Raw genomic sequence first — 27,700 nt, forward strand, 5'->3', positions numbered from 1 at the left:
TGTTCAACTATTTGTGTACAATGCTACCCATGTTCGCTCTGCTTAACCCGCAGTTTTAGATTGAAGCCAATCACATGCATGGGTTTCAAGAGTGGGAAGATATTTTATCCGCCTCAGCACCTTCCCCAGACCTGGAAGTGAGCTATCACGTGCGCCCGCGTCTTTGACGTCCTTAGCAGACGCCGCGACAATTCGCTACATACCCATCTGTGTGATTCACCTTCTCAGAATAAGGGGCCTGGTCTCTGTTTGGTAGCTAGTGGGCTATCAGATCACCTTACGTGAGCAAGGTCTTGTGCTACCGAGAGAGCTTGAACCCCCAAACTCATTTGCGGCATGTGTTGTCTCACGCACATCCATGTGCTCAACTAAACCGTGATCAATTAAACAAAGACGTCAATCAAATACCCGCCTGCTAAAAACATCTCAACAGCATTGCAGCTCAGATACCAAGAAAAATTTCATAATGCCTTCAGCTTTTAAGAGCAAAGGGAAGGGTCGTGACCCTCGCCAGTCGCGCAGTCGCAACACAACTCCATCAACCGCAATCGGCACGGCTGCCACGTCTACTACCGCGCCTTCCGTACCAAGCTATCTTGAAAACGACATCTCGAAGCTCATCGATCTTGCAAATGGTCAATATGCCGACATTTTGGATCTTGTGGCCGGCCCGAACATACCAGACTCAAAAACACTCGAGACCCTGGTCGAATACCTGAAGAGCCTCAGTGACATGGCTGATGCTCGTGGAGAGGCTTGCAACGCTGCAATGCGCGAGATGTCCCACAAGAGGAAAGATGTCATGGAGGACCAAGACCTCGGTCGTGAGCATAGCGAACGAACAAAACTGAAACGAGAGACCGAGGACGATGATGATCCAGTGCACAAGGGGAAGCTCAAGAAGCGCAAAGACCGATCAAGTATAAATGAGGAACGACCCCTGAGCCATGGCGCTCATGGAGTAGCCCGGCAGGATGGTGCTGAAACAAAAGTTGAAGGAGGTATGTTGTGTTGCGCAATTGATTCATTCCTCTGCCGATTTACCCCGAATCGTGCTTTCGGCCTCTAGTCCGTAAATGGGACCCCCTTCTCCAATAAATATTTCCACTGACGGGCATCAGCGATCTCGCCAGTGTCGAAGCATGATAAAAAGCGAAGTTCCCAGGACAGCTCCTCACTGTCACCGCCAAGCATGCTGTCCCCGAATGGCGCAGCGACTGGAGGAAATGGTGCGGCGGACCCAGGATCACCTCAGTCAGAATCTAGCGAGGACTCACATCAGCCGGAGCCTCAGCCGGCCATCCCTCAGGTCCAAGTGTTTGGAGAGAATCCACTCCAATTCGATGACCCTACCGTGTATCATGTCCGTGATGTGACACCGGACATGGGCGATGATGAGAAGAAGGAGATTTACAGTGTTGCCAGTTTCCCCAAAAGTGACTTGGCTCATATGCTAGCCGGCGTGCCTCCGGACAAAGACTTCAGCAACGCCAAACCTTCGAACCAAGTCAGTGCAAATACATTCCTCACTTGGGTTGAGCCCTACGTACGGGCTCTGACCGAGGAGGACATCGCATGGCTGAAAGAAAGAGTAAGTTCCCCACGGCTCGACGACGTGAATTTCAAAAACTGACAAATTGAGGAAGGGCGACCGTGTCAACCCATTCATTATCCCACGTCGTGGGAAAAAAAACTATCGCCAGCTTTGGGCCGAGGAGGACGGGGTCACTTATGATCCAAGCCAGGACGAAAAGGACCAGCTCCCACTGAACCAGGGTCGTGGCAACATCGACCAGCTGACGGATGACAAGACCGACACTAACGAGGTTTCGATCGGGCCGCTGCTAAGCCGCCTTGTCTCTCTTCTTCGTTACGAACATCGTACCCTTCCCGAGGATAGCAATAACCCCACCAACGGTGACCTTCCCACCTCCGATGGCTTGAATGGTGATGCGATGGAGTTAGATCCTCCCAGTGGGAACGTTGAAGCCAGGTCGTCATCAGAAACTAAACCTCTACCTGCGGCTACTACTTTCCGTGACGCTTCCCCGACCGGCTTCAAACAATCCGTTGCGAAACTAGATCATGCCCAGCTGGACGAGCGTGCCAAAGCGGAACTACGATACATTGGTTTCCTTGGTGCCGAAGACAATCCCGACTACGACGCACACTACGATGATGAGGTAGCAGAACGCCTGCGTCTCTTACAAAGCGAGCTCAAGAAGCAGGTCATTACGAATAACGCAAGGAAGGCACGTGTACTAAAGATCGCGCAAGAGCATATGGCCCTTCTCGAATTTACCACCATCCAAGACGATTTGGATTCTCAGGTCCAGCAGGCATACCTGAAGCGCACACGCACCATGGGCAAGAGCAAGAAGGGCTCACAGGCCAAGAACCGCCCTGGCGCTGGGGGCGCTGCTGCTGGAGTGTCACGCCCTGCTGTCGGCGATGCCGCCAAGATTGTCATGGATCGGCGCAAGCGCTGGAACGAGGCTTTCCTTCCTATCTTCGAAGACATCAAGACCACCATTCCGTCCGCCAATGAGTCCATCTTTGACGCCAATACAATGGCCGAGTATGAGAAGGCTGAATTGGAAGCGTGGGATGAGGAATGATTCAGTCGGCAATTCTTGTTGGTGTATGCCATGAGCGATTTGATCTCATTATGCCTTTTCTTTTTGATATGACCTTTCCAGTCCTGACTCCAATGTCCTGGACTTTTTCATTTGGCGCATAAGATACCTGGATACGGCATGAGTGACACGACGGACGCGGCGTTTTGGTGCCTTTTATTTTTGCGATCGTTCGCGTGGCTTTAATTTCAAAGGCTAGAGCACCCCACTTGATGAAATAGCAATACCCAGATGCAGGGCTCAACGAGGTCCCAGGTCCATCTATCATTATTTTCCCGGCAGTGGCACAGAACCTGTCATTTGATCATGTTGTGTACCAACCCAACTGGAAAATTATACGATTAGTTGTATCTGCTTGTCTCCTGCATCGCAGTTCGCTTCCTAATTCGTCGTATAGCACCTATCCGCACGAGTGCTACAGACTATCACTAAGAGAAAAGGACCGAAAAACAAGCAAGTGACAAGGTCAGGGGTATCTATTTTGAGAAAAATGGAACCATATTCTTTGAAACATGAAAGATAGTCAAAAAAGCATAAACGGGCGATGCGTGCGTCTAGGCAACCTCCAAACAGTCCTATCGATGAATGATCAAGACCTCACCCGGGTACCTCTTCAAACGCTTCGTCAATTCGCGCTCGCTGGTCTCTAGCTCTGTGCAGATTTGGTCAAAGCTGTGCGTACCATCGAGGTACTTTGACAGAGTCCGATCATCAATGTCATCGTCCTCATCATCCTCAAAAACTCCAGAGGGGCCACTGCCCGACACCGTGTTACCACGATGCTCGCCGTGAAGGACTCCCACTCTTTCACCACTACCGCCTCGGTGAGTCGAGATGGGGGCATCTTCGCCGACACTAGATGCTGCGTAAGGTGTGTTGTATCCCGTCGTGGCACGGGAGGATGGTCCTGTGGAGGAATTCAAATGCATCATGGAAGATGAGGACCGCGTGGTTGGAGCAGGTTGGCCTGTAGCGCATGCATACTTGTGCACTCGATAGATGAACCCCTTGATGACGCCAAATGTGATGAAGCGGCGAATGTCAATGTTGGCAAGCTGGCGGCTGTGCTGCGAATACCACTGTTTGACACTCTGGCCTTGCCTCAGAGCAGCGTATAGCTCCACGATACCTACTCCATCGACGACCCTGGGGCCTTGTCCTGCAAGGACACCATCGTCCTCTGGTGCGTCGGTGACTGTTGCGGCTGAGCCGTCGTCTCGATCGCCCAGTAAAGGCCAGATTTCTTCAGCATCGAAGCGGGATTCGTCATGAGCGAAGCTTGTTGCAGGTTCGTGGGACGAGCTGGCCAGTGGTCCGACCCCAGGAGAACTTGCGCCGTGAGCGCTTGATGCACCTGGCATCAACTGGGGTGGAACTGGAGTGCGAGGGCCCACGGGTTGATGTGGTGCAAATCGAGTGTTCACATATCTCGCGCACTCAAGCTGCATGGCTTCATCTGAGCCAATGGTGAGATTGAATTGAGCAGTCGGTGCATAGATGGCAGAAAAAGAAAAGATGTCCAAGAGAAAAAGACATCCATAGTACAACAAGTGTCGGATTGCTCGACATGTCAAAGAGAAGTCGGTATCGGCGAGGATTGAAATAATCCGAATGCTATTGACACCATTGATATGGGGAACAATCTATTTCGCATTAGCCGGCGAGTCACCCCACAGATCGAGGAACTGACATGGGACTCACGCGTTGAAGAGAAAGATCCCAATTCTCATCCATGAAGGCCTGGTATCGGACTGTAAATAAAGGCACCTGCCAAGCTTTGACAGATGGAGGAGATGGGTAGATAGGGAACAATTTGATGTTCAAGGTATTGAGCTCGTCTGAGACTGCCTGTCAGCACTGCACCTTTCCACGATAATTTCCACCCGCCCATGATCGCTTTGCCCTTACCGATTGGGATCATGCACTCGCAATAATTATTCAAGTCCTCCATCAACATCTCGCAGAGACTGTAGACCTTTCCTTCACCAGTCTTTGAGAAGTCCCTGGACAAAAATCCGCTCTGCTCTTCCAATGCATGCATCAGGTCCGCAAGCTTCTGCACCACGCTCTTGTATTGACTGAAATCGTCCTCCTCCGCCAGGACAATGCAAAAGTTGAAGATGAATTCATTGCGGGCATATCGGTCTGATTTCATACAAATGGGATAGCCCAAGATGCGGTAGCCATTCGTGCAAACCTGCAGCAGATTTCCACAAAGCTCTTGGCGCGGGATGACGAAGAACGAGATATCGGAGAAGGTCAAGAAGAGAGGTTGCCCGGGCGCGGTGGATGAGGGAACGATTGCGCCGTCGGGAACTTGATGCACGACTTTCGGGCCTGATTTGACGCACTGTTAGCCCTTTCCCGCGGGCACGACGTAGAGTCATCGACGAAACCAACCCTCTTGCGTGTCGAATTTGCTGTAAAAGATTGCCTTGATCATGGTGGAAGCTACCGCCGGTCGCCAAGCTCCAAAGGGTATGAGCTCTCGAGGATCACGTTTGGCGCGTGCACTGGGCAGGAACAATAGGATGGAATCTGCGCCTCGGGCGCGCTCAAGGATCCATGATCTCTCGGCTTTCTGCGAATGGCCACAGTCGGTACCCAAGAAGGCTTCGTCGATCTCGCAGGCGCCTTAGTTGAGCTGTACAGTCGCAGACGCGGGGAGGAAGTCCATGTTCTTATCGGCCGACGGTGGACCGGATCCATCAACTCCGAGAGAAAGCGTCTGATTGGAACTTAGGGCTGGCCGTTCACATTGCCAATCCATCTCAAATGCAAGGAACAACACATGGTCTCATGGAAGAACTCAGGAAATGGGGGCCAAAAATCGATTGCTATGGGAAAAGATAGTCTAAGAGAGAAAAAAAAGCAATGGTTCTAAGATCTGCTCAAATGTCCGCATTACTGAAGCAACCCCAGAGGATTGGGATGAGATTGCCCTGGAAGAGAGGAGTCAAACAACTCGGGCAGAAGAGAAGCCACGAAATGTTGAGCCACATTCGCTCCACTTTCCAAGGAGTGTGAGATCACTGCAGTCATAACTTGGTCCGTGGGCAGCGATCGAACGATGAATGAAGATCCGGAGTAGAGCCAGTCCGCTTCGGTCACAGAATGCAACGGGTTGGGAAGAAACGCACGAACAGAAATACGCCAATGATGCAGTTAGTAAGATAGCAAGGAATCGCTTGTAAACGTCAGTCATAAAGCAGTGATGTAAGGGGGAGGGGACAAGTCAGCGTGCAGTGCTGGAAGCCTGTGATGGCAAGGGCCGTGAAGCATAGTCGTGGTCTCTCTCGTCATCCGCAAGAAGCCCCCTCCAGTTAAAGAAATGCCGAGGCCCCAATCCATGTTCAAGTTCAGCACTATGCACTTGCAGAGGCTCAATCGAATGAGGATATGATCCGACCGCAGTGGCCGTTTCGCTCGAAGAAGATGGTGCCACACCGCGGTTCGGGCGGACAACCTCTTCTCCGCGTCGTGCCCAACCACGCAATTCAGCCTCGTGGGCAACAGAGGGGAAGAACGATGAGGCAGCAGCTTCGGGATGATCCACGGGTTGGTTGGTGCGAATCGCCGCCACCATCCACTCGTAGCCGCCCCGCTCGTTCACGTCTTTCAGCCACTGCTCGTAGTCTTCATCGAGGGGCACATCAGCGCCCCGAGCTCGCGCTGCTGTAGCGGCGATCAAGCGATGATTGAGTGCCACCCCACAGCTTTCAATTTCATCGTCGCTGTACTCTTCGTCACCCAGAGCGGTGCCCATATTGGCCAGCGCACTTGAGGCGCGGGAGGTGCTTGCACGGACAGTGTCCTCGCTTCGGGTCTCAACAATGGTATCGAAGTAGTCCTCTTCCTCTGATTCTTCTGTCAAGGCGAAGAAATGTGGGTGGAGAGTCACTGTTGGGGAAGGGGTTACTCTCGCCCTGCGAACAGTCTCTCCTGTGGTGTCCCGTACCCGAATGTTTTCCTCCAGCTCGTAGCGCTGTCGCGCAGATTGTGTACCCTCCCAGCAGCAAAGCTCCAAGATTTCATCCTCGGTCAATTTGAGCTCATCGAAAGCACGAAAGAGACGACGGTGCCAGGGGAAACGACTCAGTCGCAGGCGATGAGGGGGGTAGGTATAGTTCAGGCCCGGATATTGGGCTTCAATGCAATCGAGGATCCCATAAAAGTGATTTGTTTCGATGCGCACTTCTGGCACCAGATTGCGAGTGATATGGGCTGCAAACGTTGCTGGCTCGCTCTGGCGCTGCCGCGGGAAGAGGGTTGCGTGGACGGTCTGAGCAAGCGATGGTTTCCGCATGATGGAAGCCCAAATGACCTGATCGCGGGTAGCTGGGGGGAGAATTAGACAGCTAGGGGAGTCGGCTCAGAGATGAATCTCTGCTGCAAGAGGACGGTGGAGGAGGGGACGAGAGAATCTTTGGTGCTAGCCAGCTGGCTCCCTTGATTTGCAATCTGGAAATCGAAAGAAAGGTCGCTTTGACGCCCAAAATGCAGTCCCGATCCTGGTAGCTTTTGGACGGGGGGGGGTGGGGCGGTCTAAACAATAGACACTCTGGCGCGGGGGAGGAGCCGTTGTTGGAGAAGGACTCAGCCCGCTCCTTGGCAAGGGACATGTTAGTGATTAGGAAGCACGGGTGGAAATTTCACAGAATGGTTCACCTACTCTACTTGCACCGGGAAGAGAAGGGAAGGTTGAAGTTGACGTGCGAAAGAATGGAAGACACTGAAGTGACGTGAGCGTAGAACTCAAGAGATTGCCGGTGCTGTTGGAGAACCCGTGAGCACCGTCGGAGGTGAAGTCACGGGCAGACGCTTCTTCCACTCCGGAAGCTCCTCTGGCTTCTGGCATCACCAGGTTTCGCGTCGACAGGAAACCAATCTACTTACAACTCTGGTACTCCTCAGCAGAATGCAAAAAAGACTCATTTGAAAGGGTGTCTCTCGTCCACTATGCCCGACGTATTAATCGACAACGACTTGGTCCAGTAGCCTTTTTGAACCTACCTGCTGGTCCGGTACCTGGCTGTGAGGCACTGAGGAAGTAGGTGAGGAGGTCATAGGGTACTCTGATACAAAGTCAGATCCACCTCCTCGAGTCGAGGTCCGGATTCTCGAGGCATCAACATCGTCTCCCTCTTATCAGACTATCATCAACGTCGGGGTCCGAATATCTTCTTGCGTCTCGGCGAGTCGCCGACTAATCGCGATTGCCCCCCCTCGCGCAACGTCACGAAAGCACACACGAAATTCTTATAAATTCGTGGACATGGCTTCTCCTGGTTCTCGCTCCTGCTCATCTCCTGCAGCGACAACAAGACCTTTTGGCTTCGTGATCCAATTGCTTCAGTCTCTCAGAACAGTGCATCCACTACTCAGCATCTGCCGACCTGCTTTCCAACTAGGCTGACTAGCATCAACCTTGATTCATCATGTCGACCTTCAATGGAGTTGTGGAAGGTATGCCGGCCCTTCCAGAGCTTTTCTCTGATGACCTTTCAACATAGTTTTCATCTCTAACATGGATTCTAGAATTCCCTGACATTCAGAGTAAGCCTGAAAACATAGATACCCCCGGTCATGCATGAGCTGAGAAGGACATTGTCATACAGTTGACTACTTTCGCAAGAGCGATGATCGATCTCCACCACTCGCTTGCTTTCTGACCCATGTGCACACGGATCATCTGCAAGGTCTGGAGTCTTTCCGAGCGCCGTTCATCTATTGCTCGCGCGTCACTCGCGAGGTATGACGAGCCACTTCAACCCCACCCCTGATGTGAACCCTGGGAAAGGTCATCTGACGAGAAACCAAACAGGTCCTGCTCCGGCTGGAGAAGTTTCCATCTCGCGTCAACTTCGCGAAAGGAATTATCGAGTCGCGCCGAGTGCACTACCATCATCTCACAACGCTACTGGTAAGTTTCAACGAAGGCGCAGCCCAGATCTCACGGGCAGGAACGCAAGAATGCTTCACTCTCTAAATCGGATTGAATATGAGATTCGAACTCATCGTTACTTTCACTAGCGTCCGATCCCGTTGAATACCCCCACGGTGATTGAGCTGAGCCCCGTCAAAAGTATTCGGGTGACTCTGATCGATGCCAATCACTGTCCGGGCAGTGTAATGTTCCTGGTCGAGGGTGGTGGCAAGACAATCTTGTACACCGGTGATATCAGAGGTTAGTCAGACTTAGTTTAGTTTCAGTTTCTTCACTTTCAGCTGACTTGGCGGTAGCGGAGAAATGGTGGGTTGACAGCATCGTGCGGAACCCTTTCTTGGTCCCCTGGACGTTGGGTGGCCGGCAGCTCGATAAAATTTACCTCGACACGACCTACCTCGGTCCCATCGGCCTACCGCTCGGCAATTTTCTTCCCAAGGCTGAGGCTATCGCGGATTTGTTGAAGACCATCCAGACTTATCCGCCAGAAACCGTCTTCCATCTCGAGGCCTGGACATTTGGCTACGAGGAAGCATGGCTCGCGCTTGCTGCGGCTCTCGAGACGGAGGTTAGTTCGCCCTCCAACTGCATGATTCTCAAGTGGATGGCTCGAGAGCCTTGTTGCTAACTTGCAAGCTCCAGGTTCACGCTGATCTGTATCAGCGGTGCATCTACCAGGTTCTGACTTGCGCAAAACTCGATGAGGGGGCGCCTATCGGTGGATTCAGGCTGGGTAACGAGCTTCACCCCGGATACCTTGTTCAGAACTATAGCCAGGGCCGTATCCACGTCTGTGTGCCTCCTTGCCCCACTGCCATGAAGCCAGGCGTGGTTTCGATTAGACCCGTGCTCAAGCGGCAGGAAGATGAACACGACTACTCGATTCCCGACGTGGGTGCAGGGGGTGGTGCCGGGGATGTGCAGGTGCAGTACGTGGTTGAGCTTCCGGAGGGATTAGATCCCCTCGCATTTGTGGAAGGCTGCCTCGGTCGTCTCAATGATCTCGGTGGTCGCTTCCAGGGAATGACCGAAGAGGCCAGGGATAAGATCAAGAGCAGGCTTCTCGAGGAAATTGGGGTCAATAAAGGAAAGATTACCCTCAACAAATTCGGTGTCTTTCTTGACGATGAGGAAGAGACACTGGCCCTCTGGGAGCTCGGCGACCTTCTTATCGAGCGTGTCCATGAATACGAGACCAAGAAGCTCAAGGCCAACATGGGGATGAATCCGTCAAGTGGCATGCCCGAGCGTCGAGTCATTGTAAGTTGAGATGGGGATTCCGGTTGCTTTTGGACGGTTACGCTAACTCATCTCACAGCAATTCCCTTACGCAAGACACTCATCCTACTCGGAGCTCTGTGACTTGTTGGGGGTCTTCATGCCACGAGCCATCCATGCGTGCGTGGTTGAAACGTGGGAGTCGTGGCAAAGCGACGACCTTGTTCACAAATTCTTCGGCTTCCTGCTGGAGAATGAGGAGCTTCGTGCTCTCCCCTTTGAAGCCCGGAGAGCCCAGATGGCGGTGCTGCGACAGGATTGGGCTGCGGAACAGGCTGCCGAGGAAGAAGAACGTCTGCGGAGCCACTCGATGCCCGATTCCCCTTTGGAGTTCCTCAGCAACTCTACCTCCTCCGACAACAGTGAAGCGACTCACGACGACAAGCCCGAGTCAGTTCATGACAACCAGCCTCCCGTCTCTGGTAGAAACGCTTCCGAGGTTTCTCCTGCTGCGTCCCCGGTCGAAGAGATGGACACGGACCCACGTCAGCCCGATGAGCATCCCGCCTGCCCGCCAAGTGCTGAAGAAATGCTCGGGGAAATTGAGCGGGCCCACTCTTTTCTGGATGACCAGGATGACGTCGACTTGGAACTGGGTCCTCTTACTCGCACCCTGGGTCTCGACGGGACATTCGAGTCCAAGGTCCCCGAGCTCAAGGCCAAGGAGAGCAAGAGCGCGGAGGAAGATGAGGATGAAGAGGATGAAGAGGAGGAGGAGGAGGATGATGAAGAAGCCTCTTCCGAGAACAACACTCCGCCTTTGCCCACTCGCCACGAGTCTGCTCGGGCTGCAAGACCCGCCGAGGTTGTTTCCGCTTCGTTGACTGCGGCTGGCCAGGGCAGCCAAATGTCAGTCTCCGAGTCCCGGGCCCTGTCCCTGCCGTCGACGGGCTCGTGGCGGCTCACCCAAGAACGCCTCCAAATGCTCAACCTCATCCGTGGGGTGGAGGTGCCCGCTTCTCAGCGACGACACGCCCGTGTAGCGGCGTACGTTGCTGCCTGTGCGGACCACTATGAAGAGTGGGCCGCCATCCTTCCTACCTCGGTTCGGGGGCATGAGGGAGAGGAGGAGGAGGAGCTGCTGTGAGCGATGCGGAACCGAGCAGGTCTTTTTGTGATCTCGGCCTCAAATCTGACCTGGTGATGGACGAAAGAGGTGAAGCGATATCCTCTCAGATTTCAATTCGTCTCACCTTGATGGTCGATGGTGGGACGTTCTTCTCTGATTTAAAAGGACCTGCTTGGGGGAAGCGTCAATCACATTTGGGTGAGCCGACGTTGTGGTGGTGGCCTTTTTCTTGTTTCTTGTTTCTTGTTTCTATTTTTTGTCTTGTCTTTTTTGGGGAAATTCCTATTCTTTCCGAAGCCGACGTGAGGAAGACTGTATTTTTAATTTTTTCCTCGTTTTGTTCTTTTTTTTCTTATTATTATTAATACCCTCACTTGTACTTTTAATTTTAATCTTTCAATCAAGACCATCACTTTCAATTTCCAAAGGAAGACATCTTACTTGAAGCGGCGATCTATCACAATCTATGCACATCCATCAACCTCCAAATCAAACGGCCCAACGACAGGAAACTCCAAGTGTACCAATCCCGTGATCCATTCGCTCTGCATGATTCGACCCGTGGACTATTTCGATAATCTTGATTGCAATTTTTTTACCCCCCTTTCGGCGGGTGATTCGTGAGAATGGGAAGGGTTAGGGGGGATGAGATAGGTAGGATTTTGATGTGTGTCTATTTTGAGAGACTGGAATGATTTTTTTTGGCAAAGCGGATGGGAGGAGGAGGATGGTAGAAATCCAAGGGAGGGAAGGATAGATTGATTGTGAGTATGGGATGGGTCTTATAGAGGTCTATATTGGGCTGGATGGTCAGGTCAGCCTCCGTGCATGGAAATGCGGTGAGACTAGACGGAGGGAGATAAAACGAAGTGGGGACAGGGCGAGATGAGATAGTTTGAAATGGGATAAGAGTATTTGATATCTATGTTTGTTTATTGGGCACTGCAGAGGGACGTTGATACCTTTTCAGATCCAAGCTGCAAGGAAAGAGAAGAATACAAGGGATTCGGAAAAGAGAACGAAAGAAAAAAGAAAAAAGAAATCTTGAGATTAGATACGCTCTCGAGGTATATCAAAACAATGCCAAAAAGAAAAGAGAGAAAAACAGTCGAGGTTTCGACCTGAGCAAAGCCGCCAAGCATATTCCAAAAAGAAAAGATGAGGAACCAAGAAACGAAAAAGGGCATTGTGAAAAAGACACAGAAACTGGTGGACAAAGACAACAAAGACATGAAAACTGTCAAAGTCATTGCACCTCAAGGTCACAATGGTGCAAACGCGTATGCTCGTGAGCGACGGCTTGACCCGATGTCGGCTTTGTCTCTTGTTCCTCTCCAATTTACAGCTCTCTTTCTCTCTTCCCTATTTAAAAGATGAAATACGACTGCGTCAAGGGTAACTCGGACGCGGGTTCCGCATCGCACAGCATCCCATCAGCCTCGACCGTCTGTGGAATCACGCACTATAGTAAGCCAATGGACAGTCATACCGATCGGACAATCATCTCTCGACGCTGAAAATCGCACGGGAAGAACCATCCTGAGAATGAACTTACATAGCTTTCCGGGTCGACCTTCATTTTTGGCATCGCATCGTTGAATTTCATGTCTTTCTTACTGACGGTTCGGCAGCCCTTGACAGCTTCGACGCGCTTGCGTAACCCGTAGCTTTGTACAACGCCGTTGTCGATTGAGGCTTGTGAGACGAACATGATCGATGTGCTTGGTAAAAGGGCCTATAGACCAGGAAAAGAAAAGAAGGATGATTAGTATTACTCGCTTATGTATCCGCATGATAGACTTGGTCGTGAGATTTTCCACGCTTGGACAAGGAAAAAAAAAAGGACGGGACTTACCCCGTACATAGGCCGCATGATCATCGGCTCGATGGTCGGAATGGATGCGTTTGGATCGCCCTGTTCGTGAATAGTCAGTAAAAGAAAACCGTGGAATCCGGATTGTGAATCGTGGCCAGTTGATGTGCGTACCATATTTGCAACGACAATCATTCCACTCTTCAACACCTGCAGCGGTTTCGTTCCAAAGGTGGCCGGTTTCCACAACACCAAATCGGCCACTTTGCCCACTTCGACACTTCCAATCAGATGACCCATGCCCTGCGCCAGCGCCGGGTTGATCGTATACTTGCTGATATACCGCTTCACTCGGAAATTATCATTATCTGTACCCTCGTCCTCCGCCAACTTGCCCCGCTGCATCTTGTTCTTGTGCGCCGTGTGCCAGGTCCGCAGGACGACTTCTCCACACCGGCCCATGGCCTGGGAATCAGAAGACATCATGCTAATCGCGCCGAGATCGTGCAGAACGTCCTCTGCGGCGATGGTTTCCGCACGGATCCGACTCTCGGCAAAGGCGACGTCTTCGGGGATGTTCTTTGACAAGTGATGGCAGACCATCAGCATGTCGAGATGTTCGTCGAGCGTGTTGAGTGTGAAGGGGCGGGTCGGGTTGGTGCTGCTGGGGAGCACGTTGGGATGTTCCACCACGGAGATGATGTCGGGGGCGTGGCCACCACCGGCGCCTTCGGTGTGGTATGTGTGGATGGTTCGGCCCTTGAACGCCTCGATGGTCTGCTCGACAAATCCAGACTCGTTGAGGGTGTCGGTGTGAATCATGCATTGAACATCATATCTGTCGCAGACGGACAGACAATTGTCGATGGCGGCTGGAGTCGATCCCCAATCTTCATGGAGCTTGAGACCAGCGGCACCAGCCTCGATCTGCTCTTCAATACTGATCGTACCGCAGTCGTTGCCTTTGCCGGTGATGCCGAGATTGATAGGCAGAGAGTCGCAGGCCTGCATCATATTTTTCAGGTGATTGGGCCCCGGGGTACATGTTGTCGCGTTCGATCCCGTACTGGGCCCCGTTCCACCACCCAGGAAAGTGGTCACCCCCGAGGCAAGCGCCTCTTCCACTTGCTGCGGACAGATGAGATGGATATGTGTATCGAATCCGCCCGCCGTGACGATCTTGTTCTCCCCAGCAATGACATCCGTCGACGCGCCAATCACCAAGTCCGGATGCACTCCATCCATGACGTCGGGATTTCCCGCCTTTCCGATGCCCGCAATCATCCCATTCTTGATTCCAATGTCTGCCTTGTAGATACCCGTATAGTCGATGATCAAGGCGTTCGTGATCACCGTGTCCACACACTCGGCCGCTGATCGTCCCGAGGCCTGTCCCATCCCTTCACGCAGGGTCTTGCCTCCGCCAAAGGCGCATTCATCTCCGTAGCTGGTCATGTCCTTTTCCACTTGAATCCACAGGTTGGTCAATCCGAGCCGCACCAGATCGCCCGTGGTAGGCCCAAACATGCGCGAGTACGCCTCACGCTCCATGGAGAAGCTGGTGATAAGCGCACTGTCCGCCATGGGCTCCGGCACATGCGCAAAGCCCGCCGCCTGCAGCTTGGTGGTGAGCTCTTCGGCCCGACTGAGATCCACGAGGCCATTGGCGAGCCAGTTGCCTCCACGGATGATCTTGTGACCGGCGATTTCGACCAAGGTCACGGTCTTGGTGTCCCCGGGCTCGAAGCGAATCGACGTACCGGCGGGGATGTCGAGACGGAAGCCATAGGAGCGCACCCGGTCGAAGTGTAATTGCGGGTTGGTCTCGATAAAGTGATAATGTGACCCGACCTAGCATCCATCGAATCACGTGCGGTCAGTCCTGGTTGGGCTCTGGATAGTGAAAATACAGCTTCTTCATACCTGAATGGGTCGATCTCCCTTACTCATCACCTTCAGACGAATCCGTCTCCGCCCATCATTCAACACAATGCGCGCGTGTTTGGCCGGGATCACGGCGCCGGGCATCTTCTCCGGCATAAAGTCTTCCGGGTCCGGGTCCGGAAAGGCCTCGCGATGGGGAACTGGTAAAAAGCTGCCATACAGAGCACGCTCGAGGTCTCCTTCGTCACTACTGATGGGATGGTGCACCGTGACCAAATAGGTGCCCGACGGAAAGGTGCCTTCGACTTGAAGTTCGACGAGCGTGGCGACAACGGAGGGAAGCACATGTCGACGACCGAGCATGGTCTTTCCGATGGACATGAGATCGGCGACGGAGTAGTGGCCATCGCGGATGAGCTAGATCGCACGGGAGACGGCATGAGCTGCAGGGTTCGGGAGAAAAGCGAGTCTTCGAGTGATCTTCCAGATACTTTGGACGGAAGGACGAAAAAGAGAAGAAAAAAACAAAACCCAAAAACGGCGAGAGGTCAAAAGGCGAATATCTTACCTCGTGCAGCACGCTCGCAATCAGAGCCTATCATGGTGGGCAAAAGGATGAGCCTTTCTCGTCAGCGATCTCGGGCGTTGGTGGTACAGGTGCAGCCTATTTGGGGTGTGCATTGGGGGCTCGTTCAGGCCCAGTCTCGAACGTACCGTCGCCTCTGCATGGTTCAATCTCACGCCTCTAGCTAGACGGCGTTGGGCCAGAAATCCGAGATGGGCAATTGTGAGCTTATCGAGCTGTATGAGATCCCCACCGCGGTCAGCTTGGAATGACTTTTCCGTTCCAGTGATTCTGAATATGTCCGTCTTTCCCTCATGGGAATTTTGGCGCACTGCTTGCACTGCACGCAAGGGTATGGTGGAAGAAAGCTTGGCCGTGCGATCGTACCTCTCTCGGAATAAGCTGCATCGTGCCGGTGGAACCTCGAGCTTGGCGCACAGGAGGAGGAGTTTTGAGTGCCGCAACGGCCGGACACGGGTCTGGAAATCGTCACGCGAGGAGAAGGAGATGGAGGAGGAGACAGGAATCCCGGGCCGACAGACACCGGACGGCGGACGGAATGCAATCTGGCAGTCCTCCGGTAACGAGACGTCGAAACTATGTAACCTCGATTGCTCCTGTGGGTATGGCACAAAGCAGATACTTCCCACCGTCACTGGAAGATGGACCAGGGGGGAGAGACAAGGGCCTCAAAAAAAAAAGAAAGGAAAGAGACAATGTGGGGAGGATTTCCATTCCGGGAGTGCTGGCAGTTTTTAAACAGAGCGTACTTCCATTCAAGGATACCTTTTTTTTTCCTCTATCTACGACTGTATCTTGTGCTATCGGCACTACTCATCCAGTCCGGTGGAACTCTCGTCCCCACTGCTCTTTCTGTCTCCTCCATGGCGGGGAGGGACTCGCGATAAGAGCTGCAGCGACCGCTTCACAGCCCACGCTGCTCGCCGTGCGCCTCGTCTTGCCCGTGCGACGACCCGAGATAAGCGTGCCGATGGGCGAGTGAGCGACCCGCATTGCGCCCAACGAGAGCCCAGAATCACGAGACTTGCACCCCCCCTGGCCCTCTCCCCGCATTCGGCCGCGTTAGTCACAGCGTTGACTGACGGAAACTAAACGGAGCGTGAAAACTACTGCACCAAAAACCCTCGATGGAGGAATGGTGTCCATAGTCGTACAGAACAACAATGCAAGCAAGATGAGAACCCAATGCATTCCAGTACACGTATCGGGTGATGGATATTCATACTGGGTACAGAATAGATCTCATGAAGATATGATTCTGGTGAATGTCCAGCCCACAATATTCCTCGAATAGAAACTAGTCACCCAGGAGAATCATTGGAGCGTATGTGAACTCTGTTCGTGTCAACTGGTCTCTCGCAGCCGTCACGGAGCTCGGGTCGGTTCGCTCCGCTTAGCCTAGCGGGACTCGGCATGGCGAGGCTGCGGGTGATTATTCTACACGTCACGGTTGCACGAGTGCCGTGGACATCTTTCAACGCAATCCAGGAGAGCATGTCAGATTGGCAAGGCAGGAAAATAAGAAGAAAAAAAGAGAAAAGGTTATACACATCCGATTCACAAAGTCCATCCGGTGGACATCGCTCAACGACAGCCGATTCTGGCCATCAACGCCGATTTCCCATCTTCTCTCAAAAGGACTCCGTCACGAGGCGCCAATCTGGTCCTCGACACACAGGCGAGTGCTTCGCACCAGCACTAGTCAAGAGAGCCAATCGAACACCAAAAGAAAAACATTGAAAATGAAAAAAAAGGGCGCCCGTGTGAACAATACATAAAAAAAGCAAAGAAATCAAGGGCTGGAACCTGACGATAGGGCCGTTACCAAGGACGTTCCAAGCGCGCCTGGCCGTCGACCGCCGGACCTCCCAAAAAGGAGTCCGGGAGATCGTACCATCTCTCATCCGGGGGGTGGGGGGCTTTCAAGGCACTTGTAGACCACGGCGGCCCGGAACAGACCCCCTGGGCGTTTCGATGCGGCTTACTTCTCTTCTGGTCGTTGCTTTTCCTTTCTCTTCCCATTGAATGTGACCCACTCGACGACAAACTTAGAGCTCGCTCTTGCGCTTCTTGGCGCGGCGCTTGGGCTCGGCCGGGGTTGACTTGACCGAGGCGGGCTCGGCAGCCTTGCGGCCGCGTTTCACGGGTGAGGCAGGCTTCGCGGGAGACTCGGCCACTTCCTTGACCGCCTTGATGTCACTGCGACGACGCTTGGCGCTCGCCGGCTTGGGAGGAGTCTTTTGCTTGACGGGGACTGGGGAGGGAGATTGCTCAACCACCTCCTCTTCCTCGGAATCGGACGTGTCCGAGTCGGACGACTCGGACTCGACCGGGGCGGCGGCGATGCCCTGCTGCAGTTGGTCGTTGGCCGCATCATCATCCCCTCCCTTGTGGCCGGCCTTGTAGGCCGCCATGTCGCGCTTGTAGGCCTCGTAGTTCTCCAGGTACTGGGACTTGTAGATCTCCTTCTCCTTGGGGTCCATGGTCTGCCAGCGACGCGTCCCCTCATCCGCCACATCCTTGGGCTTCGCACTCCCGCCGAGATCCTCGGCGATCTTGTGGCGGTTCTGCTGCATGTACAGGAAGTACGGCGTCAGGGCCCGCTTAGGCGCATTGGGATCCACGGGCGCACGCTTGCGCTTCTTGGGCACATCCGCCTCGGCCTTGGGGCCAGGGCTACCCGCCCGAGCTTCCACATGGCTGGAGAGACTCGTCGGCATGGCGGGGATGTCGATGGTGGCGGGACCGCCATTGATCACGTTGTTCACGTGCTCCACGTACGCCTTGCTCAGATCCGCAATGTAGGATTGCAGAGCCATCAGGCGCATAATGACCTAGAAGCCAGAGTCAGAGTCGGGTGAAATTTCATGATTGATGCTGCATGGTCCCAACAAAAAATGGAACGCGAACCTCCCCCCAGCGCCAAGAAGTGAAATGAAGCTTGAGAGTTCTTCTCAGCCGTGTATTAATGTTTGGGCAGCTCATCGTAAGCTACACTGTTATTTTCCCCCCTCAGGGCAAGAATGACAGGAGGGGACACCAGCAGGAGTTGTATGAGGCACAACGGAGAGTCTGCTTGGTGGGCTCAGTAGGCTGGAGGGTTGTGGGTGGGGGGGCAGCACGGGCAGACACAAGCTTGACACGCGTTGGGGGGGAGGGGAGGAGCAGGTGTCAGTAGCTCATCCGGTGACGCGCCACCCGCACCACAAGAAAATTCAAATAAACACAGCTTTGACCAAAGAGAGTAGACCCCGGCGACAGAGAAATCAAGCTTCAATTTTCCTTTGAGCGTGGCTAAACATGAACGCGACAGCTCTGTTGATATGCGACGCGTGAGAGACCGCGCCGGCGGGCTCACGGGCTCCAGAGACGGGCCAAAAGCGCGACCGAGTGAGGGAGAAAAAAAACGAGGCAAGAAGGGAAAAACGAACAGAAAGGAGATAGATATGAAGACACAAGCTGATCACTTACGGCATCTTTGGAGTTGCGGAGCTCCTCAATATTGACGGCCACGGTGGCCTCGGAGTCATGCTTAGACGCCATTATAATGGGAAAAAGTGGTTGGTGGGCGGAAGTCGGGGGAGGTGATAGTTTTTTTGGTGACAAGACGGGGGGAGGGGGTTAATGAGAAGGAGAAAATTCAGCGAGGTTTTGGGGGTGGGGGGGGGGGGGGGGTCGTGGAAGGGAAAAAGGAAAGCTGGTGGGAATGAGCCGGAGGGGGGGACCCTTTAGTGGAGGGAAGGCAAGAGGCCCACCGAGCTGGAACGTTGGAATCAAACAAAAAAAAAAACGCAGCGTCTGGAGATTGTTCATGCCCGACACCGCCCGTTGCCCACCGGGAGAGACGCCAGGCGGCATTTGGCCACAGGCCTGGGCGGAGGGACTGGACGGGGTGAGCTGACCGCCCCAAATGCCCAATGCCTCGTTGAAAGGCCCCTCTTCTCCCCCCCCCACAAGTGAGCCCGGCAGCGCCCCCACGCAGCCACGAATGTGGACGCCTATCACTCCTCACGGCTGCTTTGGGCATGGGCTATGGCCAATCCACGACTCGACCTGGGTCTTTCATGACATGAAGAAGAGAATATCCAATTGCCGCCCCCCCCCCCCGCCGGTACTCATCTCTCAGTCCTCGTACTGTCTCGTACTTGTCGCCAGTTGCCGCCAACCACAAGCCGCCCGTCCGGTGACACTTTGTTAAAGCGTTTCCCCCGCCCCCCCCTCTGAGCCGTCCACTCTGAAGGACCATGATGAACAACTCAATAAATATATCGGCTCGCTCCGTAATCCCTTGGACACCCGCCTCCGTAGAAGTTTGAAAACACTCAACTTGAGCTCACCATCACAATCATCTCCACTTCAGGAAATCACTTCTGAGCTCGCAAAAATTCTACATTGTCAAGCTGTCCATCGACAGCCCTGGTGAATGAATATATCACTACTCCACCTAATGGAAGAGAGGAACCGGAACATACGTGGTATAGGGTCCCACATCCATGAGTTCTTTTGGGGCCGAATGAGTGGGCATCTACCACTCATAGTATTCTGGTAGAGACCTTACTACTTGACCTTAGGCGGCCCTGACGATGCCGGGCGGCGCGGAAGTCTCGGGCCTTGATATAGCCATACGCGGGAAGTTGGTTAAAGCTGTCAATGTCAACACCTATACATATCTGTCTGTCCACTAGACTCGGGTCGCCCGTAGTATGCCTCGTAGTAGGAGACACAGACATGACTCCCAGTACTACTCCTGCATACTACCCGTATCCACCAAGTAGGCACCTAGGGAATTGGTCGATCCACGTCTATGACATGGATGAGCGGATCAAGTAGGCAGTAGTAGCGGCTTCTAGCTTAACCTACCTACATAGTAGGTGCACGATAGACCTTGATGGAACTCGCCAACCTGACTAGGTGGAGGCGAGGGCCAGCCCAAGGTACCAAGCTCCCGCCCGGAAACCTAAGTGAATTCATTGTATTGGTACTTGCGCTTCAGCCAAGCTGTTCAGAACCTGGCCGCTATTGAACAGGGCATCTATGGAGGTGTCTCCTACTCTCAGTCTCCCGGCCTGGTAGGACGGGTGAGGTACCTGCCTAGATACATACTCCTCGCCAACCGGATTCAATACAATGCATGTCAAGTTCCAACTATCTAGGGGACCTCACCTACCTCTCCTCCTCAGAAAGTAAAAGAGACCCCAATCCGCCAGGCAGATGGGAGATGAATCAACGGTCATAATACAAGTAGATTGGGTGAACATATTCTATACTAACGGATCCTCCAAGCCTGCCGCATCACGTACAAGCTGCGACGGAGCAGAGGGCGGGAAGGGAATGCGCAGAAAACGGCACCCACTGTTCACATCCTGATCAGTGGACCCCATGCATATCTATATACATTCGTCTTCTCCTCTCCGTCTCGGGTGGTCCCCGGACCTCATGATAAAATCCAAATTAAAACCCCATACATCACATACTACATCGCGTGCAGGGAAATCTAAAACTTGAACACCTGCTCCTTGGTGTAGCCCAACTCCTTCAGGATACCCGTCAGCTCACCCTGGTCCTTGGGGCTGACCTTGGGACCACTGATGGCCTTGTACAGACCAGGAGGACCGCAGACGAAGATCTTGATGTTCTCCTCCTTGGGCTCGGGCATCACAGTCTTCAGCAAGTCCTTGGTGATGTAGCCCTTGCCACCGGTCCAGCCCTCGGGGGGGTTGTCCAGGACGTAGAACGCGCGGAAGCGCTGAGGGTAGGTGTTCTCCAGATCCTCGAGCTCCTTCTTCAGGAGGATGTCGTCCTCACTGACGTTACCAAACACCAAGGTCACCTTGGTGCGGTCGTCCGGGTTCTTGAAAATACGACGAGCCAGCTGGTACATGGGGGTAATACCGGTACCACCGGCGATCAAGGTGATGTGGTCGTGCTTGTTGGCCTCCCAGGGGTACTTGGGAAGGGGACCCTTGAGTGACAGGCGCTGGTCCACATTCATGGAGTGCAGGTGCTCGGACATGGGGCCGCCAGGGTAGGCCTTGACAACGAGCTCGAGATAACCAGGGGTGTCTGAAATTTTGATGAGTATGCAGTCACAAACAAAGACTCGAAAGTGCGTGATAGACCATACCTTCATCGCTGGTGGGAGTGTAGGGACGGAGGACAGGCTTCTCGGCATCTGCGGGCTTGAACTTGGCCAGCAAGGCAGCTAGACGACCCGAGTGTTAGTATGCGCCTCATCATGCTTGTCCCCCAAAAAACGCGTATCCTTACAGGCAACGGGGAGACCGGAGACGGCCTCGGGGTCGTCGAATTCGAAGCGGAATCGCTTCGTGTTGTGACTCAGAATCTCAATCTCGGCAAGCTTGAGATCCACCCAGTCGCCGTTGAAGACCTTGGGGCGGTCCTCGAGCTTGATCGCGGCGGGCACTGAGCTTGAGTCGGAGCTGTAGCGGTACAGACCAGCACCGACACCAGCGAGACCAACAGCGACATAAATGGGGGTCAGATTGGCCTTCTTGGGCGCGCTCTCAGTGGAGTACTTGCGGAAGCCCTACGAAGCACGCGGTAATTGGTGAGCATGGGGGCGGGCATATTGTCTTCTTCGCAAGCAATTGCGTGTCATGAGCGGGCAAATTTGAGTGGATGTTTACCTGCTTCAAGGGCTGAGCGCTGCGGAAAGCCTGACGAGCAAACATGGTGACGATGTGGGAGACGAGAATTCGTAGTGTTCGTAGTTCTGAGAGCTGGAAACAGGGCCGCGAGAGAGGTAGAGAATAACCGGCCGGGGAAGAACTCGGATGAAGGCGGACAGGCGGCTCGGCAGCACCCACTCCAAGGCAATGACGCAATTTCAAGCTCGCCCACCGAGGAAAGGCACTGCCATTGTAAGGGGCCAGGCTTTACAGACAGGGTGCCAGGGTAGCGGTGACATCTGTTTTATGGAGAAGATCGAGTCTGGGGGGTCCCAGACTGACAGCGGTGACCTTGGTACTAGTCTCGCACATCAGATGGGGGAGGGTAGATGCGCGATCTGACTTTCACGGATGATCCCAAATATGATCGACTCGAATAAGCGGGCGAAACATTTATACGTGCAGTGTTTTTTTTGAACACCAGTGCTTCTTTGATAGCAAGCACGCGCGATTTGCGTGGGGTTCGAAGCATCCCAAAATCTGGGGGTCTCTCTCCGTTACTGACCAAAAGATCATGCGCTGGATGAGCTCTAATAGTCCTACGATAACATAGAAACAAACCTTCCAAAATACAAATCAAAAGTCTGGCAAGGACTGTAGCGGTAACAAATTGAACCCGATGATTTTTTAAATTTATCCTCAAGACGCCACTACACGGGACTAGCGACATCTAAACCATCTTCCCACAGCTGGGTACACGCTGGCCGCTTCCACGCGACCGGTATCTTTCATGCATGCTGTTGGCCATATCGCAGTCATCTCATTGCTACACTCATTTTCTTGAAACCCCAAGACCCCAGCACATTACATTTAAGCAAAGGTGGAGGGACGAGAGTAAGCGTACAGCTTCTTGCCAGGGTTGGCAGAGCGGTGGGGCAGGGGGAACTTGAGGTCCTTGGTGAGGAGCTGCTTGATGTAGGGGCGGCGGATGCTGTCGTTGTCGGTAACCTCAACAACCTTCAGGATCTGTGGGTGAAAGATTTACTTAGTATGCCATGAATGACTGTAGGTGGAATCACGGGCACATACGTGGATGGAACCGAAACGGGCACGGTGACGGGCAGCCATGTCCTGGTAGAGAGCCTCAACAGCCTCGGTGCGGGACATCTCACGGAACTCCTTGTACATGTTGTGGGTACCGGAGCGGGAGTTGTAGCGGAGCCAGATACCGAAGTTCTTGACCTTGAGGGGGCGCTTCTCGGTGATCTAGATATGAAGAATTGAATGAGTATGGACGTGTGTCGCAGGGAGCAGATCGCCAGATAGTGCAACGTACGGTGTTCAGGCTGACGATCTCGCCGTTGGCCTTCTTCAGCTTACGGAGAGAAGCCATGAAGTACCAGAAGCGGGACTTGGCCACAACGGTGTTGGGCGCAAAGATGCGCATGCGGTACAGCTTGGGCGTGGGGTTCGCCTCGGTGGGCAGGTGACGCCCGATAACCTGGTACTCGTTAAGACGCCCTGTTTTGTCATTAGTTTTGGTATCGAATGGGCGATAGAAGTGATGCGATGGCGGATTCCTCGGCACAAAAACGATATTGCGCGCAGTCGATAATGATAGGTGATTCATGAAAGGGATGCTGGTTGGCGAAATTGTAAAATGAAGATTTTTCGAATCGAAATTGTTGACTTCTCATCTCGTTGCATTGTTCCCCGTGCAGTCTGTTTCCGAATGCCCTGTCGCAATTGATCTCGGGTACCCTCCACTTCCGAATGAGTTCCTTGTCGATATTGTTTTTTTTTTCGTGTCGTTGATCATTATTTGCCGCTTCATGAATGTCTTTTTTTTCCAAAACCGCATCGCATGTATCCAAGTCGCACCGAGGAAATCGCCAAAGCATCGAAAAATTCCGCACTTACCCATCTGTTCGGCAGCTGTTAGCAATGGTCTCTCAGGTTTTCATGTGGATACGATACGTACTGTGATTGTCGCTGTGGTGGTTGAGTCGTTAGTGGTGCCGTCGGGAGAGAATTCACAGATTGTGTTGCAATGTGGTTAGGGCTACCGCCCTTCGGCTAAGCGAGTGGAGGCACTTGATCAACGCTAACCCAGATAGGAAGCCACTGCATTCGCCACATTCAGTGAGTCCTCGGAGACTCACCTCAGCCACACGAACGGACACCGCCACATTAAGTACCCCACTCCCGTTAAGCTCCAGTGTCTGTCCCGCGACTGGAGATCAATCCACTTGTTGAAGTCGTGTCGAACTCCATTTGAAAGCCTTCCACGCTATCAACGGGTGCCCTTGCGTATCATCCGAGCCTTCCCAGACGTTTCGCAAGAATACAGAAACTTCGAACTGCCATCGGTGAGGGGGAATGATGCAGTTGGCTTCCGATTTTCAACATGCTTACAGCATTGCTTCTGGTCCCGCTCTAGCTGCAATCTTAACACCAATCGCGACTGCAAGCAACCCGCAACGCCTAAGATCATTCTACAAAAACACAAATGCTCACCACCCAGACAAGGACATCAAAACGCACTTCTGCTGGGGAAAAGACTTTAGGCTACCTAAGCCCGAACAAGCGATCTGGGTCGACATATTCACGGCATATTGGGGAGCAGTGGGGGAGCTGCTAGAGTACGAGGATGGAACCCCCGGATCCAGTGCGGTTGAGATCTTCACCGCGTGGAAAAAGCTGGCCAATGCTCTGATCAAAGGCTACGCTGGATCAAACGGTCTCCCTGCTTGGACACTGCCTTGTTTGTATACGGTCGGCAAGTTCCTGCGAACCTTTGCGATCAAGGCGGATTTGGAAGTCGCGGCGCGGGGATCCTCGGGCTTTGACTTCCAAGACGACCTCTCCGTAGATGTTGAAAAGAATGCCAACCTGGAGGAGGCTGCCCGAATCATCAATCGAATGTTCACCCTTTGTTTGAGTGACCGGTGAGTGGCAAACCCAAGGCACATTCTAGGCGCTTATGCTGATCTGTTCAGTGCGCCGATCGAAGAGTCTCGGAAATGGGGCATCTACGAGACCACCAATCTCCTTTTCAAAACCTACTTCAAGGTAAATTCGCACACTCGGGTCCAGTGCTTTGCACTTTGTCCCATTACTGACTAGGTTCAGATCAACTCTGTAGGACTCACCAAGAACTTACTTCGCGCAATCAATGCGCAATCCCATGAGCTGCCTCCTCTTGACGCGTTCCCGAAATCGCATGTCGTCACATTCAAGTACTACCTTGGGGTCATTCACTTCCTTGATGAACAATACATTCAGGTACTGCAGTCCAAATTAAACAGAGAACGGGACTATCATACTGACAAGAAGACACTGGCTCTCGAATAGGCTGAGGAGCATTTGACCGCCGCCTGGAAAATGTGCCATCGGGATGCGTACAAGAACAAAGAGTAAGATCGGGTTATATATCCACATTAATACATGGCTGACTCTAGCACCTAGGTTAATTCTCACATACCTGATCCCATGTCACATGGTGACTACTCATACTCTTCCTAGCAAACCGTTACTTGCACCTTTCCCGCGCCTTGAGCAGCTGTTTAGACCCCTGTCTACATGCATCCGCAAGGGCGATCTTGTGGGCTTTGACGAGGCCATGGCTGCCGGAGAAGCTGAGTTTGTGAAGCGACGTATCTATTTGCCATTAGAGCGTGGACGGGACATTGCACTACGTAATCTTTTCCGCAAAGTCTTCACTGCTGGTGGGTTTGAAGAGCCCAAGGACGGTCAGCCTCCCATTCGGCGAACTCGGATACCAGTGGCTGAATTTGCGGCGGCGCTGCGAATTGGGACCCATGCCACGAGTCGCACGAGAGTGGATATTGATGAGGTAGAGTGCCTGTTGGCCAATCTCATCTACAAGGTCAGTGCTCAGCACATTCTAGAGGGACAAGTTGTGAGAGCCGTCACTCATCGTATTTTTGCTTGCTTCCAGGGTCTGATGAAGGGCTACATTGCCCGAGAACGTGGCATGGTTGTATTGAGCAAGAACAACACCGCGTTCCCGGGGACTGGTGTCTAGGTGAACCCGGCCTGTTTGGGCGGGCTTGCAAACGAGCCCATGAGCCAACACTCCCTGAAATCAATTCTCTCACTCTGACTCGGTCCCTCTCACGACGAGGATGCTTATTTTATGCTGACGCATCCTATACCACGACTATGATATTTACGTCAGAGTCAAACTACGCCATCACCTATGCTCATCAGACTATAGTCCTTGTCTGATGTGAGTTTGATCGGAAGAGCCTCTCCAAGGGACCAGTGTCCCGTTGACCATGTCCATGGCTAGAAAGAACTTCACATTGATATGGCTTATGGCATGAACCCACCTCATCCTTACATAGGCCATGAACGAGGCCCTCGCCTACCCAGGTCAATGAAAAGCCTGCCACTGTTCAGCATTGATAGCAAGCAGCACCAATGTATACTTATTCCCGAGTAACAATAATATACAAACCCCCACCGACCGAAAGATCCTAAGTTTCGTCACGTTCCAAAGTACCATGTACAGTACAAAAAGCCCTTGTAAGACCCCTACTCCTCTCGACTGTGGTCCCACTGTAGCTCCATTTTACTTGGCAATGTGTCGGGACTCCGGCATGGCTGAACTACAAACCGACATGGCGGATGGATACACGTCGTCCTATGAGAAACGGATCAGCCTCTTTAATTCCGACCACTCTTGACTCAGACAAGCCCACGCCCCCCTCTATTGCAGGCCCCTCAAAGTACCACCCGTGGAATCCTGCAGACTCACCATATGATTACACATTGCAACAAACAAATCAAAAAACAAGCGTCCTCCCTTCTCCATCTCGACTTGCATCGTTCCGCTCCGCTTAAACGTGCCCCGACACCGTATGATCAGCGCAAGATAATGCGCCCGCAGTCTGGACTCCGTCTCGGGCGTATGCGCATAGGCAAATCGCGCACTCGACAGGATCGTCCGGCAGGGGATTCCCATCTGGAGACCCTGCTTGCGTAGAGCTAGACGCGCCAACGAGGGGAGTTTATATGCGAGTGCCGCGCAGTACACTGCCGTATCGCGCAGGACGGGTCCGTCCGCGGCATGGTGCCAGATGACGGCGCAAGTGGAGAGATTTGCCGTTGCGCTCGCGACGGAGGGGACCATCGTGCATGAAGTGGGGAGAGTGTCGTTGGCGAGCGTCCACGCCCCCGTCGTGGGGTTGTGCTGCAGGCGCGGCGTATAGTCGCCTTTGTACAGGTACTCCAGGACGCAGGAGAGGACTTCTGCGTTTTCATCGGGTAGATCGATGCGTTTACTGGGGGTGGTGATGTGTGGATGGGAGGGGGGAGGGGGACTAGGGAGTTGAGAGGAGCATTGGGCCGCGAAGATGGGGGAGGCGCTGAGAATGGACTCGTGCGCGGCGAAAAGGCGCTGTTGAGGGCCGACACGAAGCATTACGATGGGTGAGGATGGAGATCTGGTAGGGCTTCTGTTTGGAATAAGTTAGCAAAGCCCTTTCTTTGGCCAATTGGCCTGGTGTGTCGCAGAACTGGACTAAGACAAGGTTCGCGACAACGGTGCGAGCACAATAGACGCAAACTTCACTCACGATACATTTGGTGGAGCCATAGGTCTCCTCCGTTCTAGACGTCTAGAGCTTGCCGAGCTTGAGCTTTGTCGCATCCGCCTCGACCGCACCACCGAGGCCTTGGCTGCTCGATATCGAGAGAAACAGGCATGAGGTCCTGATACAGCCGCAGGAGCTGGCCTCCTTGAGAGCATAGCTCGTTTGAGAAGTCTATCGTCCATGATACATGCGCACAGGTGTGATTGATCTCGAGCCAAGCACCTGAGAATGAGAGAA

General features: G+C 53.2%; 10 protein-coding genes across 10 annotated transcripts; 3 read left to right on the forward strand and 7 right to left on the reverse strand.

The window, feature by feature from the left end:
* Nucleotides 1–466: 466 nt before the first annotated feature.
* On the forward strand, nt 467–2,618 carry POX_e06937 (uncharacterized protein; the record flags this gene model as incomplete). The annotated part of the gene is made up of 3 exons (XM_050115750.1): nt 467–1,001; nt 1,122–1,591; nt 1,647–2,618. 3 exons carry the CDS (start codon nt 467–469, stop codon nt 2,616–2,618), a joined length of 1,977 nt encoding a protein of 658 aa, XP_049968210.1.
* Nucleotides 2,619–3,211: 593 nt separating this feature from the next.
* Nucleotides 3,212–5,079, reverse strand: POX_e06938 (Nitrogen permease regulator; the record flags this gene model as incomplete). Its single annotated transcript, XM_050115751.1, has 4 exons — nt 3,212–4,279; nt 4,338–4,474; nt 4,545–4,973; nt 5,037–5,079. The coding sequence occupies 4 exons, from the start codon at nt 5,077–5,079 to the stop codon at nt 3,212–3,214; spliced, it is 1,677 nt and encodes a 558-aa protein (XP_049968211.1).
* Nucleotides 5,080–5,871: 792 nt separating this feature from the next.
* Nucleotides 5,872–6,942, reverse strand: POX_e06939 (uncharacterized protein; the record flags this gene model as incomplete). The annotated part of the gene is made up of 1 exon (XM_050115752.1): nt 5,872–6,942. The coding sequence occupies one exon, from the start codon at nt 6,940–6,942 to the stop codon at nt 5,872–5,874; it is 1,071 nt and encodes a 356-aa protein (XP_049968212.1).
* A 1,132-nt stretch (nt 6,943–8,074) lies between these two features.
* On the forward strand, nt 8,075–10,948 carry POX_e06940 (uncharacterized protein; the record flags this gene model as incomplete). The annotated part of the gene is made up of 8 exons (XM_050115753.1): nt 8,075–8,102; nt 8,175–8,192; nt 8,255–8,388; nt 8,461–8,559; nt 8,670–8,823; nt 8,880–9,151; nt 9,226–9,843; nt 9,902–10,948. 8 exons carry the CDS (start codon nt 8,075–8,077, stop codon nt 10,946–10,948), a joined length of 2,370 nt encoding a protein of 789 aa, XP_049968213.1.
* A 1,348-nt stretch (nt 10,949–12,296) lies between these two features.
* POX_e06941 (Urease) lies at nt 12,297–15,600 on the reverse strand (the record flags this gene model as incomplete). The annotated part of the gene is made up of 8 exons (XM_050115754.1): nt 12,297–12,377; nt 12,486–12,665; nt 12,786–12,845; nt 12,918–14,594; nt 14,667–15,044; nt 15,196–15,222; nt 15,342–15,428; nt 15,580–15,600. The coding sequence occupies 8 exons, from the start codon at nt 15,598–15,600 to the stop codon at nt 12,297–12,299; spliced, it is 2,511 nt and encodes an 836-aa protein (XP_049968214.1).
* A 1,661-nt stretch (nt 15,601–17,261) lies between these two features.
* Nucleotides 17,262–18,756, reverse strand: POX_e06942 (uncharacterized protein; the record flags this gene model as incomplete). Its single annotated transcript, XM_050115755.1, has 2 exons — nt 17,262–18,047; nt 18,685–18,756. 2 exons carry the CDS (start codon nt 18,754–18,756, stop codon nt 17,262–17,264), a joined length of 858 nt encoding a protein of 285 aa, XP_049968215.1.
* A 1,951-nt stretch (nt 18,757–20,707) lies between these two features.
* Nucleotides 20,708–21,905, reverse strand: POX_e06943 (NADH-cytochrome b5 reductase 2; the record flags this gene model as incomplete). Its single annotated transcript, XM_050115756.1, has 4 exons — nt 20,708–21,276; nt 21,338–21,415; nt 21,481–21,760; nt 21,861–21,905. The coding sequence occupies 4 exons, from the start codon at nt 21,903–21,905 to the stop codon at nt 20,708–20,710; spliced, it is 972 nt and encodes a 323-aa protein (XP_049968216.1).
* Nucleotides 21,906–22,712: 807 nt separating this feature from the next.
* On the reverse strand, nt 22,713–23,472 carry POX_e06944 (60S ribosomal protein L20-B; the record flags this gene model as incomplete). The annotated part of the gene is made up of 3 exons (XM_050115757.1): nt 22,713–22,868; nt 22,932–23,108; nt 23,179–23,472. The coding sequence occupies 3 exons, from the start codon at nt 23,470–23,472 to the stop codon at nt 22,713–22,715; spliced, it is 627 nt and encodes a 208-aa protein (XP_049968217.1).
* A 752-nt stretch (nt 23,473–24,224) lies between these two features.
* Nucleotides 24,225–25,890, forward strand: POX_e06945 (Protein CSN12; the record flags this gene model as incomplete). Its single annotated transcript, XM_050115758.1, has 5 exons — nt 24,225–24,790; nt 24,842–24,914; nt 24,975–25,127; nt 25,197–25,258; nt 25,311–25,890. 5 exons carry the CDS (start codon nt 24,225–24,227, stop codon nt 25,888–25,890), a joined length of 1,434 nt encoding a protein of 477 aa, XP_049968218.1.
* Nucleotides 25,891–26,577: 687 nt separating this feature from the next.
* Nucleotides 26,578–27,291, reverse strand: POX_e06946 (uncharacterized protein; the record flags this gene model as incomplete). The annotated part of the gene is made up of 1 exon (XM_050115759.1): nt 26,578–27,291. One exon carries the CDS (start codon nt 27,289–27,291, stop codon nt 26,578–26,580), a length of 714 nt encoding a protein of 237 aa, XP_049968219.1.
* Between the last annotated feature and the right edge of the window lie 409 nt (nt 27,292–27,700).

This window comes from Penicillium oxalicum, chromosome V (genome assembly GCF_001723175.1).
Source record: "Penicillium oxalicum strain HP7-1 chromosome V, whole genome shotgun sequence".
NCBI classification, from domain to species: Eukaryota; Fungi; Ascomycota; class Eurotiomycetes; order Eurotiales; family Aspergillaceae; genus Penicillium; species Penicillium oxalicum.